This window comes from Sinocyclocheilus anshuiensis, unplaced genomic scaffold, assembly GCF_001515605.1.
Source record: "Sinocyclocheilus anshuiensis isolate Anshui unplaced genomic scaffold, SAMN03320099.WGS_v1.1 scaffold63, whole genome shotgun sequence".
NCBI classification, from domain to species: Eukaryota; Metazoa; Chordata; class Actinopteri; order Cypriniformes; family Cyprinidae; genus Sinocyclocheilus; species Sinocyclocheilus anshuiensis.
In genome coordinates this window covers 5,365,369-5,382,997 of record NW_015552625.1, presented here as the reverse complement: position 1 = coordinate 5,382,997, position 17,629 = coordinate 5,365,369, and the positions used below count along the sequence as shown (strand labels likewise).

Below are 17,629 nucleotides of genomic sequence, written 5' to 3'. Positions count from 1 at the left end.
TTGAGGAAACGGAGCTTGGCCCGCGACTCCGAGATGAACATCTTCCCACAATGATGCCCAGGCACGTGAGGCAGCGATCGTGACCATTACCCAGTGCCAGGTAACGACCGCATCCAGAAATGCCCGGGTGATACGTTGTCTATAGCAAAACCCACATCGTCTTTACAACGACGTAACGTCAAGTTTGCCACGCAACGTCGTCTTTAAAAAGATGCACCCATGAATGCTCTTTTAGGGAAAAAGTTCTTTTAGCGTGCTGAAGCGCACAGGGGAGATGGCCGCCTGCAACACAAACGGGGTAGTGCAGCCTGATGTGTGCAACCCACTCGACACGGGAAACCACCACTGCTGAAGCGCCGTACCGCCAACACAAAGAGCTCTCAAAGAGCGCGCTGAACTCGTTCAGTCTTCTTCTCTCAGTAGAGTAGTCAGGAGCAGAACGATGTGATCGCTCGGCTCCGAAGCGAAAAGCTGAATATGTGCTGCACCTGCCGGCTGCTGCCTACTTATACTCACGCTATGATCAGCGGCAGCTGGATGCAATAATCGCATGCCAATGTGCATTGGCTCGTTTAGTTTACACTCGAAAATTTTTTTACAAAGAAGTTAATACTTAGAATGATATAGTAATACTTAGAATATTAGAATGATTTCTAAAGGATAATGTGACATTGAAGACTGGAGTAATGACTGCTAAAAATTTAACTTTGCCATCACAGAAATAAATTACATTTTAAAATATAAAGAAAACAGTAAACAATATTCAAAATTTTACTGTAATATTGTTTTTACTATATTTTCTGACTTCTTTCACATTTTCACAACATTAATACTCCCAAAATTTTAAACAATAGTACATATAATTTACTCATGATTTACATTTTCTGTTCTCTTACAAATTTATTTATATTTATAACTATCTATGAGAAATTATTTGCTCCCTGGATCCAATCCAGGGTCCAGATTTAGACTTTGCTCTGCTAATTGCTGACATCTATCTTAAGGCTAGAATACACTCCACAACTTTTAAAATCAGAACAGAATTTAAAACACTGTGCATCATACACCTACCGACTTTGTAATAGTCACAGAGGAAAAACTATGTTTGGAATCTTCCGACTGGATGGAATCATAGTCTGAAGCTGAAAAAGTCTGTGACCATCATACACTACGCGATTTTCTATGAATTCTGCCAACTCTTATCTGCAGACTAGCTCTGACTTTTGGCTACTAGCGTCGACTTATCCAAACTGTAAATCGGAGGAAAACTGGGGTAAAAAATCACAGTGTGTATTCCAGGCTTTAGACAAAAAAGATTTGTGGTTCCATGAGCAAAGATGGAAAATATCAAATTGTGTTCTTCCAGAAGGTTTCTACACCAGCCAAGCAACTGCCATTGAGATTAATAGGATGTTAACAGAATAGCCTGGTTCAACCAGGACAAAGACAGACTCATCGTTCTTTGGTAAACAGAACCTATATTCCCTGACTGAGACAGGATACACATCTCTCACTGGGCTTTAAATTCGAAAAAAGATGCACAAACACAAACTTACTGACCTGAGGCCGTAGAGCACAGTCCCATCAGGATGCAGGCGAATCATGCGGTTCTTCACTGTGACCCCATGGACAAAAGATTTCTTGTCATTTATAAAGTAAGTATCAGGCACCCAGAGTTGATCAGCCACACGGTTATCCAAAGTAAGATTGAGAGGAATCCCTGTGTAGGACAGGCGCTTATCGCGCCAAGACTGCTGGAAATACATGGTGATGGTATAGTCCTGAAAAACACACACAAAACTGTTCATTTCATCAGTTACAAAGTATTGGACACTTCACATTAATGTCAGATTGTCACTGCATTAGATACAATATATCAAAACAAGTGGCATTTACTGCAAAGAAAGACAGCATAAGCACATATTTCAAATAAAACATACTTGGTTTCAAATGATATAATTTTACATTTACAGTTCAAAATGAAGACAAAAACTATTCAGACTTTTTCTGGTTGTCAAGTGCATGACTGCCTTCAAGTAAACATGGAAAACTCGGACCTCCAAGTCTGGCATTCATTATTACAAGAAGTCATGCATTCAAGTTGGACACATAACAAGGGAACAGCATAAACAAAACAAAAGATTTATATTGTGAAAATCACATCAATGCCATACCAAAGACGGATTATACATTTTATAATTTACAAGAATATACTCGTGCATGAAGGGGCAAATCGCTAAACTCAGCGAATAAAATGAAAACGAATAAAAGGAAAGAACGTCAAACAGATCGAAGAAAGATGGAGTGTGTTTGGATATATCCTGTTGACTCTGTTACTACTCACAGGAGATGTACATCTAAATCCGGGACTGACTATACCTCATTTGAATGCACCAGTGTCACTTACTATGGATGGCGCACTTCAACAAGCGAAGGGCGATTGCCTCGCAGCAGTGTTGCAGAGAAATCAGAATTTTATGCATCTAAATCCCAACCGACGATAGCCAATTTGAGCGTCCCTATGCCACATGCTGTTGGTGGTATATCTTATCAAATAAAAGGCGAGTGTTTCGTTGGTGTGACTGAGAGAAAATTTGACTGTATACATCTGGATCCCGGGCCGATAATGGTCGATTTGGGCGGCCTCATGGTACAAGTTGCTGGTGGTGTGCATCATCAGATGGAGGGTGGGTGCTTGGCCCATGTGTTGCGGAGCGATTTGAATTCTCTGCGTCCGGGGATTGGTTTGGAGGTGACTGGCTCAACTGTTTCTGTGGCTCAGGGACTTGTTGATGGTGTGTCTTATTGGGTGAGGGATGAGTGCTTCGATATGGTGACACAGAGCAACCAGGGTTCTATACAGCCTTCAAGGACAGCCTTGAGTCGCTTTACCATCAGAAAAAGTGCTGACTGTGTCCTCTTTGCAATTTTTGAATCAAATAAGCTCAGAGGTGAGATTTAAGTACAGAGTAGCCCAAATCCGGCAATTGTCAGAGACAACTGAAACTTCGTAAAACTGTAAATCATGCAAGGATTCTGTGGGACATTGATGCCAAACCAAAAGGATTGTTGGGTGGTCATTTAAATATTCATAGCATTATGGCAAAGTGTGATGAAATGAAACATCTTGTCACAAATTCAAATTTGGATTTTTTATGTCTGACAAACATGGTTGTGCGCTACTTCACCATCAGCAATGTTGTGTGTTCCTGGTTATAATATTTTTAGAAGGGATAGGTTGGGTTGGTGGGTAGAGGTGGGGGTAGGGCTGTCAAATGTTTTTTTCGAATTTCGAATATTCGTCGAATAAAAAATTCCCCCCTAACTGAAATTATGCCTTTTAAATTCAAATATAATTTGAATTTTGATCATATTTAAGTGGAAAATTAGAATTTAGTTTTTCAGTCATTTTGACAGCCCTAGGGGGTATTATGTTTTATATTAAGGATAGTAGCCTATTCGGTGTACTGAATTCACTGAACTTTTTCACCACAAATGTCTTATAATTATAGCAGTTTATCGGCCACCTTTGGCAAAGAATGAATTTTATGATGAATTATATAAGCTTCTTAAATTATGTGATTTTATTTTTTATGTCAAGTTATTCTACTTGGAGACTTAAATATAAGTTGGTTAGATAAAACGGGAAGGAAGAAATTGAAAAATATAACTAGTAACTTTGATCTGAAGCAGCTTGTAAATGGACCCACAAGAATAACTAGATCATCTGAAACACAAATTTATTAAATTTTTTACAAATAAACCTGATCACGTACTTGAGACTTTTAATATGATTACAGGATTGTCAGATCATAATTTAACTTTGGTAGTAAGAAAACTGACAAAGAAGAGCTTTAGCCATCAAACTATAAAAAGAAAATCATGGAATTTTAGTCATGGAATAATTTAAAAAGGGCATTAGAAGATATAAAGTGGGAAGAACATTTTTCTCAAAATTGTGTTGAAATGGATACAAATGTGTAAATGGACCCACAAGAATAACTAGATCATCTGAAACACAAATTTATTAAATTTTTTACAAATAAACCTGATCACGTACTTGAGACTTTTAATATGATTACAGGATTGTCAGATCATAATTTAACTTTGGTAGTAAGAAAACTGACAAAGAAGAGCTTTAGCCATCAAACTATAAATAGAAAAACATGGAATTTTAGAATACCAAAAAGTGATTTGAATCATTTAAAAAGGGCATTAGAAAATATAAAGTGGGAAGAACATTTTTTTCTCAAAATTGTGTTGAAAGGGATACAAATGTTCTAATGGATGTTATTCAAACTACTGTGAATAGTTTTAAGAGACAAGTTAAAAGTAGACCAAGGAAGAAAAATTGCTAACCTTGGTTAAATTAAAATATTTGGCCACTTATGAAACAAAGAAATAATGCATTGAAACCGTTTCTAAAATCTAAGATGGAATGTTAGAAGCGAAATTTTAGTAAATTAAGAAATAGAGTAATAAACGAGATTAGAAAAGCAAAAGCAAATTTTTATATTTCTATAACAGAGCAGGGAAAAGGCAATTCTAAATTGATATGGGAAAATCTGAGAAATTTAACAGGAAAATATAAGAAATCAGTGAGAAATATAGAACTAGAGTTAGAAGGAAAACGAATTAGCGATCATGCTATGATAGCAAATACTTTTAATAATTATTTTGCAGATGTGATAAGTGTTCTTACTAAGTTTATTTGTCCGGATATTCCATGTATTGCATTGATGGATAGTGTCCAAGTTTACTCTTAAACAGGTGTCCAATAGAGAAGTTGATAGAATAATTAGTTCACTTAAAAATTCAACAGCTAAAGATAAATATGAATTGGATACTATTTTTTTTTAAACTCGTAAAGAATTATTTACCGGACCTCTAACTAAGATTATTAATTCATCGATAACTCAAGGAATTTCTCCCTCTGCATGGAAATTTGGAGTAATTACCCCTGTTCATAAATCTGGAAGTTATACAGAAATTAGTAATTATAGACCGATAAGTATTCTCTCTGTAATGTCGAAAGCCGCTGAAAAATGGGTAGCGGAGCAAATAATCACATATCTTAATAATAGTGCCTTTTCCCTTCACCCTATGCAATTCGGTTTTAGAAAAAAATATTCTACGGAAACGGCAAATTGTTTTATGTTGGAAAATATTAAATATTTGATGGATAAAGGAGGTGTAGTTGGTGCTGTATTCCTGGATTTTAAGAAAGCTTTTGAAACTGTAAATCATGAGATTTTACTTTCTTGACTTGAGGTAGTACAAGAATTTTAATATTTATTATTATTATTAAATTCTCAACTTTCTTTTAAAAAAACATGTGAAGTAAGTGGTAAATATAGTGAAATTTAATTTAGCGAATTTCAGATTTATCAGAAATAGTTTGACCAACGAAGCAGCAGTTCTATTCATGAATTCAATGATTATTCCTCATATCACATATTGTATGACTACCTGGACTCAAACATGTAGGTCTTTTCTTAAACCAGTTGAAATTATTTACAAACAAACTCTTAAGGTCTTGGATAAAAAACCAAACAGTTTTCACCATTGTAGCATATTAACTAAGTTTTCTATTTTAAGTTGGGAACATTTGATTCAATTTGCTGATTTGGCACTTATTTTTAAGATCTTAAATGGTTTTGATCCACCTGTTTTTAAGGATTACATAGATCAGACAGTATACACGTGCCGGTATTACAGGTGATTGTAACGTGCCATTAAGAAGACTGTAACGCCAAGCCAGCAGAGGGAGCCCTCGCCCGAGTACTGACCGTGCTCCACTTCCACTGGAGACTGTGCCATCGATCTCCTGCCTAATACACAACCCCCCAAGGGTAAAGTATATCCACTTTCCAGAAACGAAAGTCAAGCCATGGAGAAGTATGTGGATGAAGCCTTGAAATCCGGCCCGAGTACTGACCGTGCTCCACTTCCTCTGCTTCCTCTACTTCCATTTCCTGTTTGACTCTCATATAAACTGAGACCAGTCCATGTGCTGGTCGCGAAGTATTGCCAGTTCATCTGCCTTACCAAGCGTTATAGTTCCTCTGTTCCTGATTGATTCCTGTGTATGATTCTGCCTGACTTCTTGACTCACGGTATTTGTACTCTGCCCCTTCTGTTCTGACACCTGATTGGACTGATGTTTGTGTTTGGACTCATTGCCTGCCTTTCCACTATTGTCTCTGCCTCTGCCCCTGTGTATGACGAACGATCTGCCTGCTTCTCTGACTTTGACCCTCTGCCTGATTATCGACATCTGTTTAAAGCCTTGACCTTTAATAAACTTCCGCTCATGGATTCTAACCAAACTCCAGTGTCTCTGTTACAAAGAACTACCTTTGGTCAGTTATCTTTTGCTTTTAGAGGAACACATGAGTGGAATAGACTCCCAGTAGAGCTGAAAGAATTAAAACATTTAACCGGACATTGTGGTTTCTCGAAAGAGCTGAAAATATGGCTATGATAATTTATAGTGATTTATGGATATGGTATGGTAGTCTGTAATTTTGTGTTTCAATATTCTTAGTTTATTTTTTCCTTCAGTTTTCATATTTTCTCCTTGTTCTTAATTTGGTGTATTAATATTCTTTGCTTATATTTTCTTCATGTCCTTAACATCAACCTGCCAAAAGGGTGTTGGCTAAATATGGCGCATTTTACATATTGTATGTATTATTAATATGCATTGTCCCTGATCAAATAAACAAAACAAAAAACATCTACGTCTGAATTCAAAATGAAATGAATTCAATAAAAAAATTATTAATTTCTACCACTTATTTATACATGGAACCAAACAACATGTTTGTGTTACATAAAGCAAACCATGAGACGAGTGATAAACTGCTAATTATCAGCTATTCTGCACATCACAGCTTTAAAATGACTAAAATACAGCATATAAAAATTAAAATAACTTGCAAAATCATTCATTGCTCTAAGAAAAGCTTGGGCTGCTTGTTTTGTTTGCAGTTCACTTGATTTAATGTGTTGTGAATCAAATGCAATAAAATTCATTTTTATGACTTTAAGTGTTACTTTAGAGTCAAAAATGTGCAAAAGTATGTACATATAAAAATAAAAATGCTAAATGAAAATTGTGTGGGCTTCCAGTGGTTTTAAGAGTGAAAACATGTGCATGATTATTAGCATATGCAAACAAAGTAAATACGTCACAAACTAAAATGTATCACTGCTGTGCATCTCGTTCCCCATTTCATCTGCATTTATAATCTCAGGGAGGACATCTGCATCCTTTTCTGACATATCTAAGTGGATGTCAACCACCTCGAGGCTAAGCTTCCCTTCCCCTCAGCCAAGACCTCGCTAACCCAGTTTTTCTGAGCTGAAGGTCACACAGCCACTGCCTCCAGATGTGAAAAAACACAAAGCATCATCCAAGATGATAAGCTCTCCTTTGCACACAAAACAACACAATTATAACAACTGCGTGGCCCTGGTGCTTCATGCTCCACAATAACATAAAGATGCAATGCATTCATCATTGCTTTGAGGTCAAGTTAATCAAGTCTGTGAAATCACCAACTTAAATAAAACTAAACGAGATCCCGTTCCAACAGCACATCCATATTTCAGACACTGCTCTGCTCTCAGTAATTGCCACTTACATGACTGTGCACTTCATTTAGGTTTGCTATGAAAAGGAAAGAGTCTCTTAAGATCCCAAATGCATTGGGACTAACTGTAAAGTCAAAGGTTAGGCTGAAAAACGCAGCCACATTTGCACAGAGGCTTCTGCTTAAACTCCATCCCCCAGTCGCCACGTTTCTCAGCTGAATAAGTGGTGAAACAAATTAAGTTGAGATCCCATTAAACCAACATGATAAATGAGAGTGAAGGTTAAACAGACGGAGTGGATTCTCCGTCTCTCACAGACATTTACAAACCCCTGTAAAACAATCACAGAATCTGTCTGTCTGTTTAAAGACACATTTAGACTGATAGGCAGATAAAACTTATGGAGCTAATGCAGTCCAGAATCAACTTCATGCATCTTTAAAAATCAACACTGATATAGGGAAAAAAAAGATAACTTCTGACTGCATTAAATTAGAACTTATTACTGTACACCAGAGGTTCCTCAACTTTCTTGTCAGATGCAAAATATTTACTCCATAATCAGATTTTAAGTTAAGATTTTATTAATTTAACATCAAATTTGCATATTCACAGTTCTCTGATGATGGTTTATGTTCATGTGACATGCAAAGCAACAAATATTTGATAACTTTAACTATTTTATTCTACTCTGCAAGTTATAATACATGTTTGTCTTAAATTTTTCTCTTTCCAACGTTCAACCACCCAACTTAGAATAATATTTCAAGTAGTAATGTTGAAAATAGAAATGTTGAAAAATATGCAGATGTAAACAAAGTTCCCAAATGAGAGTTCAACTCCCAACACATGCAGAGACTACGTTTGTGAGAAGCAGCATTTACTGTTGTGGCCATATCACATCTAATAATCATACAGTGGAGATTTAGAACCAATCATGAAAAAATTTACTTTTGACCCTTTAATGTTTTCTTTGTTCCTGTCCATGTTAACATTATTGCTGTGATCAAAACAGGACAGTTCCATCTCCCGCTGTTCTAGGTTCAACTGAAAAGCATGAAATCGGTGCTGAATGCTTTGTGCAATTTATTTCCCTACAGTTTAAAGATACAAACTGTTTAAAAATATAACACAACAAATTAAAGAGACTATCTGTCCTGCTGTGGCTAAAGAAAAAATATTGAGAATACATTATACCCGACTGAATAAATGTTATTTAAAGCAATTTAATTTCTGTAATTTTCCTTTTTTTATAAGCATTTGAATAGTGCAATAGATCTAGATATATATTCTTGTGATCTAAGGTAGTAAGTTTAGCACAAGGCGCTGTTTGCTGCAGTGCAGTACAATTTAATCCTATCAATATTAACCCAGGGAATATGCAACATTTTTCATGAAACATATAAAAGGAACAGCAGTGATGATTAAAAATGAAAATAATTTTGATGAATTAGTATTTTCCATATGTGTGATGTAGTAAAAGCACTTCAGATGTTTCAGTTGCCCTAAAGGGGTGCAGGTAGGTCCTGTCGTAGCACTGCTACTCCTCCACACTCATCTGTACTGCAAAGTCTCTGTTAAGATTCTTCTCACAGAGCACACGCACATAATCCAGCACAGTTTGCAGATTTAAAAGTGCCTATGCAATCACTTCATAACATGCCTTTGTGGGGGAAAAAAAACATCCTAAAAACATTTTTATTCTGAGACGATGTACTGCATGAATCCGTGAACCTTAAACTGAATTTTGCAAATGCTACTAAGATGACTGAGATCTTGTTAAATATAACAAGTGACGAGAACTTTGGGATCCTTCAGGAGGGAGAGATGATACATGCAGTTTTGCTCACATTTGATGTTAGGAATAATAGTATCTATCATATTTTCTTCTTTTCACCTCACTGAATAATACTTTTGACATACGACACCATTCAAAAGATTTTTTTATGTTTTTGAATGAAGTCTCTTATGTTCACCAGGACTGCATTTATTTGATCGCAAATACAGAACAAACAGTAATATCATTAAATATTATTACAATTTAAAATGTGTCTATTTTACCATATTTTAATAATTATGTAAATGTAATTTATTCCTGTGATGCAAAGCTGAATTTTCATCCGTCATTACTCTGGTTTTCAGTGTCACATGATCCTTCAGAAATCATTCTAATATGCTGATTTGCTGCTGAAGAAACATTTATTATCAGTGTTGAAAACAGTTGCGCTGCTTAATATTTTTTGTGGAAGTTTAGATTTTTTTCAGTCTTCTTAGATAAATAGAAAGTTTAAAAGAACATAATTTATTTAAAAGTCTGTCCCTTTCAATCGATTTAATGCATCCTTGCTGAATAAATGTATTATTATTATTTTTAAAAATCTTTCTGACCTCAAACTTTTGAACAGTAGTGTGTTTAAAATAAAATGATGTATAATAAATGTATTAGTAATATTACTGTTATTATTATTCTATATTTCTATGTAAACAGTTCATAAAACAATTCTCACATAAATAATAACAGGTTGTGATATTACAAACGTTCTTTTTTAGAAGTTTTGAGTACAGTAAGTTACAATATTTTTCATAGTTCTGAATAATTTTATATCAAAAGATCAAGGAAATGATATTTCTTATAATATCACCCTTTATTTATAAATAAAATACATAACTGCTCTTCAGACAGGAAGGGTGCAGCCCCATGAAGATGACAACATTTGAGTGTATTTATGCGAGTGCGGCAGAAAACAAGACAGAGAGACAGAGGATGGGTGTGCCTAAGTTTCGCTTAGGACAAATGCCTCCTTCAGCTTCTATTATTAGAAGCAGCTGTTGCCCCTGACAACCGCTTAAAATCATCACTCCAGCACCTCAACTTCTTCACAGAGCACCCTGACAGATACACACACAAACAAAAACACAGATGCAAATGCTAAAGGAAACGCACCATCACACACATGTACACACAATGGAGGCCATACTTACTGTAACACAGCCCTATCTGACAGTGCGGTCTAAAATGAACTCATTTCACTGTGCCCATCACACTGAAGACATCAGAGGAACAGAAGAATAGAGGCTGAGAGAGATACTCACTTGAGAGGAACACAACAGGATTAAAAGTAGCGAATAAAATAACAAAAATTGAAAAAGAAAAAAGAAACCATGAGACTGAGGACAAGGACAGCTGGAAAGGAAATCGCTGCAAAACAATTAGCTTTGGTTTGGTGCAGGTTGCTGCAGAATTAAAGTCAATGTGAATTCAGACTTTATTTATTTAGGCAACTGCTTTTTATTAATTGAACAGCATACTTAAGAAAAAAAAATTTCACTCAGAAATTGCTGGTAAATTTAATAAATAACGACAAAGTAATGGCAAATAGCACAATTAATTAAACATGAAAGTTTTAAGTAGAGATTAAGACTTAAATAGTGTTTTATTGTAAAATATACTCCAATAATCTTTTTATTTACTTTGAAAAACCTTTTTTACAGTGTAGGAATTGATATGAATCAATTCAAAAACTTGAATGTAAATGCAATATGGTGAGAAAAAGAAATGCATATTGATATATGATTGCATAGACACACACAGCCCTAACTAGAATAAAGCTAGACCAAATGCAAGTAAATCAATTATCAGGTCATTTGGTTATTGGATATGGCTTAACAAGTCATTTGGATATTGGTTAACAGTATCCACCCAGCTAACAAAGAATGTTCTTAGACCATTGGCTAACGTACTGGCAAGGGTCTCAGATGTTCTTCCACTAATGTTGATGGAAAGTTTGTTCAAAGTTATCTGGTCTTTAAAGGAACACTCCACTATTTTTGAAAATAGGCTCATTTTCCAACTCCCCTAGAGTTAAACAGTTGAGTTTTACCGTTTTCGAATCCATTCAGCCGATCTCCGGGTCTGGCGGTAGCACTTTTAGCTGTAGCTTAGCATAGATCATTGAATCTGATTAGACCGTTAGCATCTCGCTCAAAAACGACCAAAGAGTAACTACAGAAGAGTCAAGTTTTAAATAGGAAACATATAGAAACTCTTTGGTCATTTTTGTGGGGGTGAGTAAATGATCAGAAATATTTTATTCTGGAAGTGAACTAATCCCACCATGAGAATCATGTGAGCTCATGGTGACATCATTGTGAGATCAAATTGTTGACTGGGATGTTTTCTCTAACATTCAAGTAACCAAGAAAAAAAAAAATTTTTTTTAAAACATTCAGAAATAACATATTCATCACTTAATGGGAATGTTAGCATCGTCTAAGTGACGTCAGAAAAGGAAAGATTAAACTATTTTATTTGTTGTTATAAATACTCATTTTTTCTTTGAGAATATAATGCACTGATTAATCATTTACAATAAGTCCTAGAATGTGATCAGACTGCAGCCAAGAGTCCACTTCTCACATCGAGCATCTTTTACTGCAAACTTAACATGTATCCTCACACTGTGGTGTGGTGTCACGATGTGGTGAGCAAGGGCAACTGAGGTAACCAGCAGTGTACATTAACAATCAATGCAGGAGCGTACAAGAGCTGGCTATGAAGCTTTGACAGCACTGAGAACAGCTGACCTTCTGCAATATTCTTATGGGAGCTGCAGTAGATTATCTTTTAGTTTAACGCAGTTTCCAAATTGGCTATTTCAATTCTGCTTTTTCTCACTTCTCCACTAAATCACCTTTCTGTTCTTGTGCTAAGGATTGCAGTGCTCTCTGAACCTGTGATTTTCTGTTCTATAAAAAGCAAAGAAAAAGAAAACACATATCTGACGCTTCAATCATGACGTGTTTTGAAAATCATGGCGAAGTGTATGTGTGTCTTCATTTCAAGCAAACAAACAGGAGAAAATGGGATGAGAGAGTTTGCAGCGAGGCAGATAGTGTTCAATATCTGATTTTCTAAAGGGATGTACTGATATTAAAATTCTGGCCGATAGCAATGAGCTGATAATTATTTTCATTTAATGGATGCTAACCAATAAATCACTGTTAAACACATATGATGATTTTTAACTTTAACCGTTGCAGTCTATCAGTCGTCACGAGTCGCAGGGTTTAATTTGGATTTGTCTGTGCATGTTTTTTTTAACTCTCATAGATTTTGTTACCATTGCCATGCATTATACGACTGATAGACTGCAACGGTTAAACTTAAAAATCATCATATGTGTTCTACTGAAGAAACAAAGTCACCTACATCTTGGATGTCCTAGGGGTAAGCAGATAAACATCAAATTTTCTGTTTTGGGTGAACTATCCCTTTAAGTGAGCATAACATGAAAGGTAATCTAGATATTAAAATTAGGTAGGCCTAATTAATTATCCAATATCTGCAAATATATGTAATTTCAACCAATAATCAGTAAGAGACATGGTAAATGAAAAAATAATATGGTACACTGGAAAAGTGTTAACCTGAAATTTCTGTTTCTACCTGACTGAACCTTTAAAATTGTTTTGTAGGTGTATTTATGTTGATCCAGCGATTTTAAATAATATAACCATTAAGATGCTGAATCTTATTTTGAATCACATTTTTTTTCAGCCTACCTCTCTAAAATCACAACAAATTGTTGAAAGCTACACCTTTTTAATGCTAGTCTCTGCAGATACTCCACAAAAATTACAGCAACTACCTCACCAAACTTGACTTTTGCTCACATCACATTCAAACACATCTAAATTAATTCTTGTGAAATTCACCACTGACCGGCATAAAACGCAATCATAAGAAACTGATGAGATAAAGAACTTCAAAACAGTGCATAAGAACACTTTAATATACACAAGTTCTTTGATTCCTTCTGCCCTTTCAACAGTGAATGTAATCAACTCTACATTATAACTCCACAATAACGTTTGGGACGGTTTCTTGTACGCTGACTTTGCCACAAATGACATAAACAGCTCCAGGTGGTATTCCTATATACTGTACATTTATTCTGACCATTTTAGATTTTATTTAAATGTATATTTCAAGAGAAACAGAATTTCTAGACACAGTGAGTCCTGAAGCAGCTGCTGCAAACGCTAAGTATCTCTCTGCTGCGCCTCACTAACTCTCTCTGCTGCGCCTCACTAACTCCCACCATCATGTGTCCTCCCAGAAAATAATTAATGTATGACAAACCACCACAGAAATGGCTTTTGTTCAGGCCCACTATCCATAATTCACAAAAAAAGCTTTTTTTAGTGTGGCCAAAGTGACACCTTGTCATAACAAAAGTGACAACCTCAACCTTAGACCTGAAGTATCCAAGAAAACGCCCAGAATGCATCAGCCTTCAGAGTGGCTACACCTGAAGTTTATTTCAGAACACATTTTACTGTTATTCTACTACTCTCTTATCATTTTGAAAATAAAATTATCTGCATTAATCTCCAGTTAAGGACGATCGTCTGGGAGATAAAAGAGAGCTCACATGTCCTCTGTAGCAGTTGTTCTCAAACAGGGGACTGGGGCCCGCTGGGGGCCTTCAGAACTCCCAAAGAGGTCACAGGATTAATTAATCACATTATATTAAAAATTAATTCACAAAGAAATTAATATGTAGATTGAAAAACTATTTATTTTTTCCCTCAATATTTTTTTTTAATTGAAGAGCATACCGAAGTAGAATCTTTGCTCTTATGGAGTCTTATGAAAAATTGATTGTGGTTAATTATTTTTATCAACTTTCCTAGGGCCAGTTACTAACAGATTGTGCCAGCGCAAACCCTCTTTTGCTGTTAAAATCTAAAGACATGCAATGAAACATTAGCAATGAAAAGGCTAAACTTACTGCATATGCATTTGTACAAGCTTCTCTTTCAGATACAAAATTTATGGGAGGAGAGTATTTAAATGAATCCCGCAAGGTTAAATGAATGCCGCAATATTTGTAGTAGTCAGTTTACTCGTATTTGCACCATTATTTAACACCCCTAAAAAATGTTTTTACCCATTTTGCACCTGTGTTGATAGTAGATTACCCACACTTGATTTTCATCGGCTCTGCTTGTTTGTGATCCTACAATAATTTGCTTTGCTCTTGGAAGATTCTTTGAATATTGTGTCCTTTGAATATTGAGCAAAGAAGTCAAAAAGGTTGAGAAATGCATATACAGCATACTCATTGGACATGGGCCAATAAATTTAAGCTAATTACACATCCTTCGAACCATTGACCATCATGACCATCTTCATTAAAATCATATTTACTTCTATTTCAGAGTGGCATTAAAATCACTGTTGTGTTTTAGCATCAACCTACTCCAACCTGTGGGTGTGCATATATGGGGTCTTGTGTGCATGTTCCTCACAAAATTGCTTATTTTGTCCTTCTATGCTGAGTCAGAGTAAAGGCTTATGTCAGTTCAGTTCCAATGCCAAAACAATCATAATACAAAATGAAAACAATGTCTCTCTAATCTCACAGTCAGCTGTGCTTGTGTATATGTGAGCAGGAGAGAAAACAGTAGCCTGTAGCTCTTTCCTGAGTGGACTACAACAGCAGACTCTAGTCTATTCTCCCACTTTATTCATCACTGCAGCCTTAATAGGTAGTGTTGACAGAGATGTCCCCTTCCTTAATAGCCCACCATCTATTAAACAATCAGAGTAGCCTGTAGACTCACCATGTTCACTTCCGACACCATGTCGATACTGGCGATGTCAATACTCATATTGACATCAACCGGAGGACCTGCAAAGCAAACAAGACACCACAATCTCTCCAACATGGCCTGATGACAGTCAATGATCCATCAAAATGGTCACATCCATCAGTGAGAATGGAAAAGTGTTTTAAATCAATATAAAGCCTTTACCTCCGAAGTCAGGCCTGAGACGGATGTCGTAGCCTTTGAGTAGTTTATCCACAGTGACTTTGACATATGACATGTTGCTTGGTTCGTTTACACTGTGGAAGAGTAGTGTGATATTTGAGAAACTGTGACTCAAAGAAACCATGACTTGAACAATAGTCAGTGCAGTAATGGTTTAAAATGGTTTAAACCAAGCTGGTCTACCAGCCTGGCTAAGCTGGTCTAGCTAGTTCTTCAGCCTAGCCAAGCTCATGCACATCTGGTTTTCAGCCTGACCGTCTGAAAAGTACCCAAACCTCTCTGAAATCAGCCAATAGGCTGGGAGACCAGCTAAGCCCAGCAAACCATCTTAGGCTGGTTTAACATGGCTCCGCAGAGAATGCAGGCAGACTGTGATAACACACAAGCACGTTATGTCTTACCTGTGCGCTGGCGGACTACGACCCACCGTCAAAGCCACGAGCACAAGGAGCCACAAGATCCCCGCGCGCCAGTGATCCCGAGCGACCAGCATCCCTCTCATCATCGACCGAGAAGCAGCAGCCCAAACTTAGTCTGAAGAAGCGCTCCAGAAAATTCAACTACACAGCAACGCATGCGCGACGACGAGACCAACATCAAAATACTACAAACGCAAAAAAAAAAGAGCAACTCTAACAAAAACCAAAGTGGAGCGCGAGGCGTTCTTGCGTCTGTCGCGCTCTCCGGTGCTGACGACGCTGCTGGCGGAGCGGATCAGTATGCCGGTCAGATCCCATCGCCAGCGGGTCACTGGACACGACAGCTCATGGATGCTGGGTCCTTCGCGTGTCTTCCTTGTTAATACCGAGGAGCTGAACGTGCTGTCGCGTTGAGATTATGGGCCTATCCCTTCCGTGCGCCTAAACGATTCAGTCTGAGGCAGACAGAGCTGAGTGCGTAGTTTTTGGCGGAGGAGGTGTGTGCACCTGACTCAAGAGCTCTTTCGCGCCTTCTTTCAATTTGCGGTGCATCACGCGCCCGAGACAGTTAATTATTTGTTAGAAACTCGGAAAACGCATTAAAACAGCGGGCACCGCGAAAAAAACGCATTAATATCTGGAGACCGTGGGAATAATTAATGTGCAGCGACGGACAGGGCGCGTGACTGCTGATGTGAGGAAAGAACAGCCAACTGTGCGTTTGAAGTATAGCTGCTATAGCGATATTCTGTTCAAACTGCAGCCAAAATAACGAATTATTAGAGAGTATTTTCATCCGTTATCTATTATAACCTGAGACCAAAAGTCCATTTAGACACAAACTTGTTTTCTCTTGTAGCCTAATGGTAGTAATTCTGGTTTCAAACACCTTCTTTAAAATAGAATGTGAAATGGTGTACTGTTTTACAGTACGGATTGCGGATTTCACTTGAAGTAGCCTATTTAATGCAGTGTAACACTGACAAATTACTCAAGTTTTAGTCTCACATTAAGCTTCTGTAGTTTTAATTCACATCTTTGAACAAAACAACAAGAACAAAGTATCAGAAAAACAAGATAGGGTGAATTCGGGTAATCTGGGACACCTAAACTCCAGTGTGTTTATTTCCTGTTCTAACAAAATTTAGTCAACAGGACTTTTACTATGAGGTGCGTTCGACTTGAAGCAGGGCTACAGACGGCAGTCAACGAGAGTAGCCGCTTGCAGTCGGGGACACTTTCTGCTCCCGTTAGTGACGCTCGCGCGGTGTTTGCATACCCTATCACAGATGAAGTGAATTAAATGCAGTATTTGTCAAATATACAGACGTTTCAGAAACGTTTTCATGAGCAACAGATATATACTGATTATATACATCGCCATCTGTTCAAGAATAAAGTTCAATGTAAATATATACTGTTTCAATACTAATAAAGTGGGGGAACATCAGTGTTTTATGATAAACGTGACTCGATATAACATTGCGACTACAGTAAAAAACGCTTTTACTGTTCTAAAAACACAGATTTGTGGCTATTGGAATTGAAAAGGTGCACAGTGGTAAAATATGAAAATATCCATGGCCTTTAATTAACTCAATGAAATGTATTACAGGATAGTACAGTGGTTCTCAAACCTGTCCTGGAGTACCCCCAGCCCTTCACATTTTGTATGTCTCCCTCATCTATCACACCTAATTCAACTCATCAGCTCATTAGTGGAGACTGCAAGACCTGAAGTGGGTGTGTCAGATATAGGGAGACATACAAAA

At 36.9% G+C, this 17,629-nt stretch overlaps 1 protein-coding gene across 1 annotated transcript in view; it reads right to left on the bottom strand.

Moving 5' to 3' along the window:
• gabrb1 (gamma-aminobutyric acid type A receptor subunit beta1) overlaps window positions 1-16,324 on the bottom strand; it is a 27,904-nt gene extending 11,580 nt beyond the window's left edge. The window contains exons 1-4 of the mRNA XM_016457906.1: window positions 15,840-16,324; window positions 15,421-15,512; window positions 15,229-15,296; window positions 1,561-1,781 (exon numbers count right to left, since the gene is read on the bottom strand). Of these exons, the coding sequence (XP_016313392.1) occupies window positions 1,561-1,781; window positions 15,229-15,296; window positions 15,421-15,512; window positions 15,840-15,943 (485 nt within the window). The 5' untranslated portion in view covers window positions 15,944-16,324. The remainder of the gene's footprint in view (window positions 1-1,560; window positions 1,782-15,228; window positions 15,297-15,420; window positions 15,513-15,839) is intronic.
• Window positions 16,325-17,629: the final 1,305 nt, after the last annotated feature.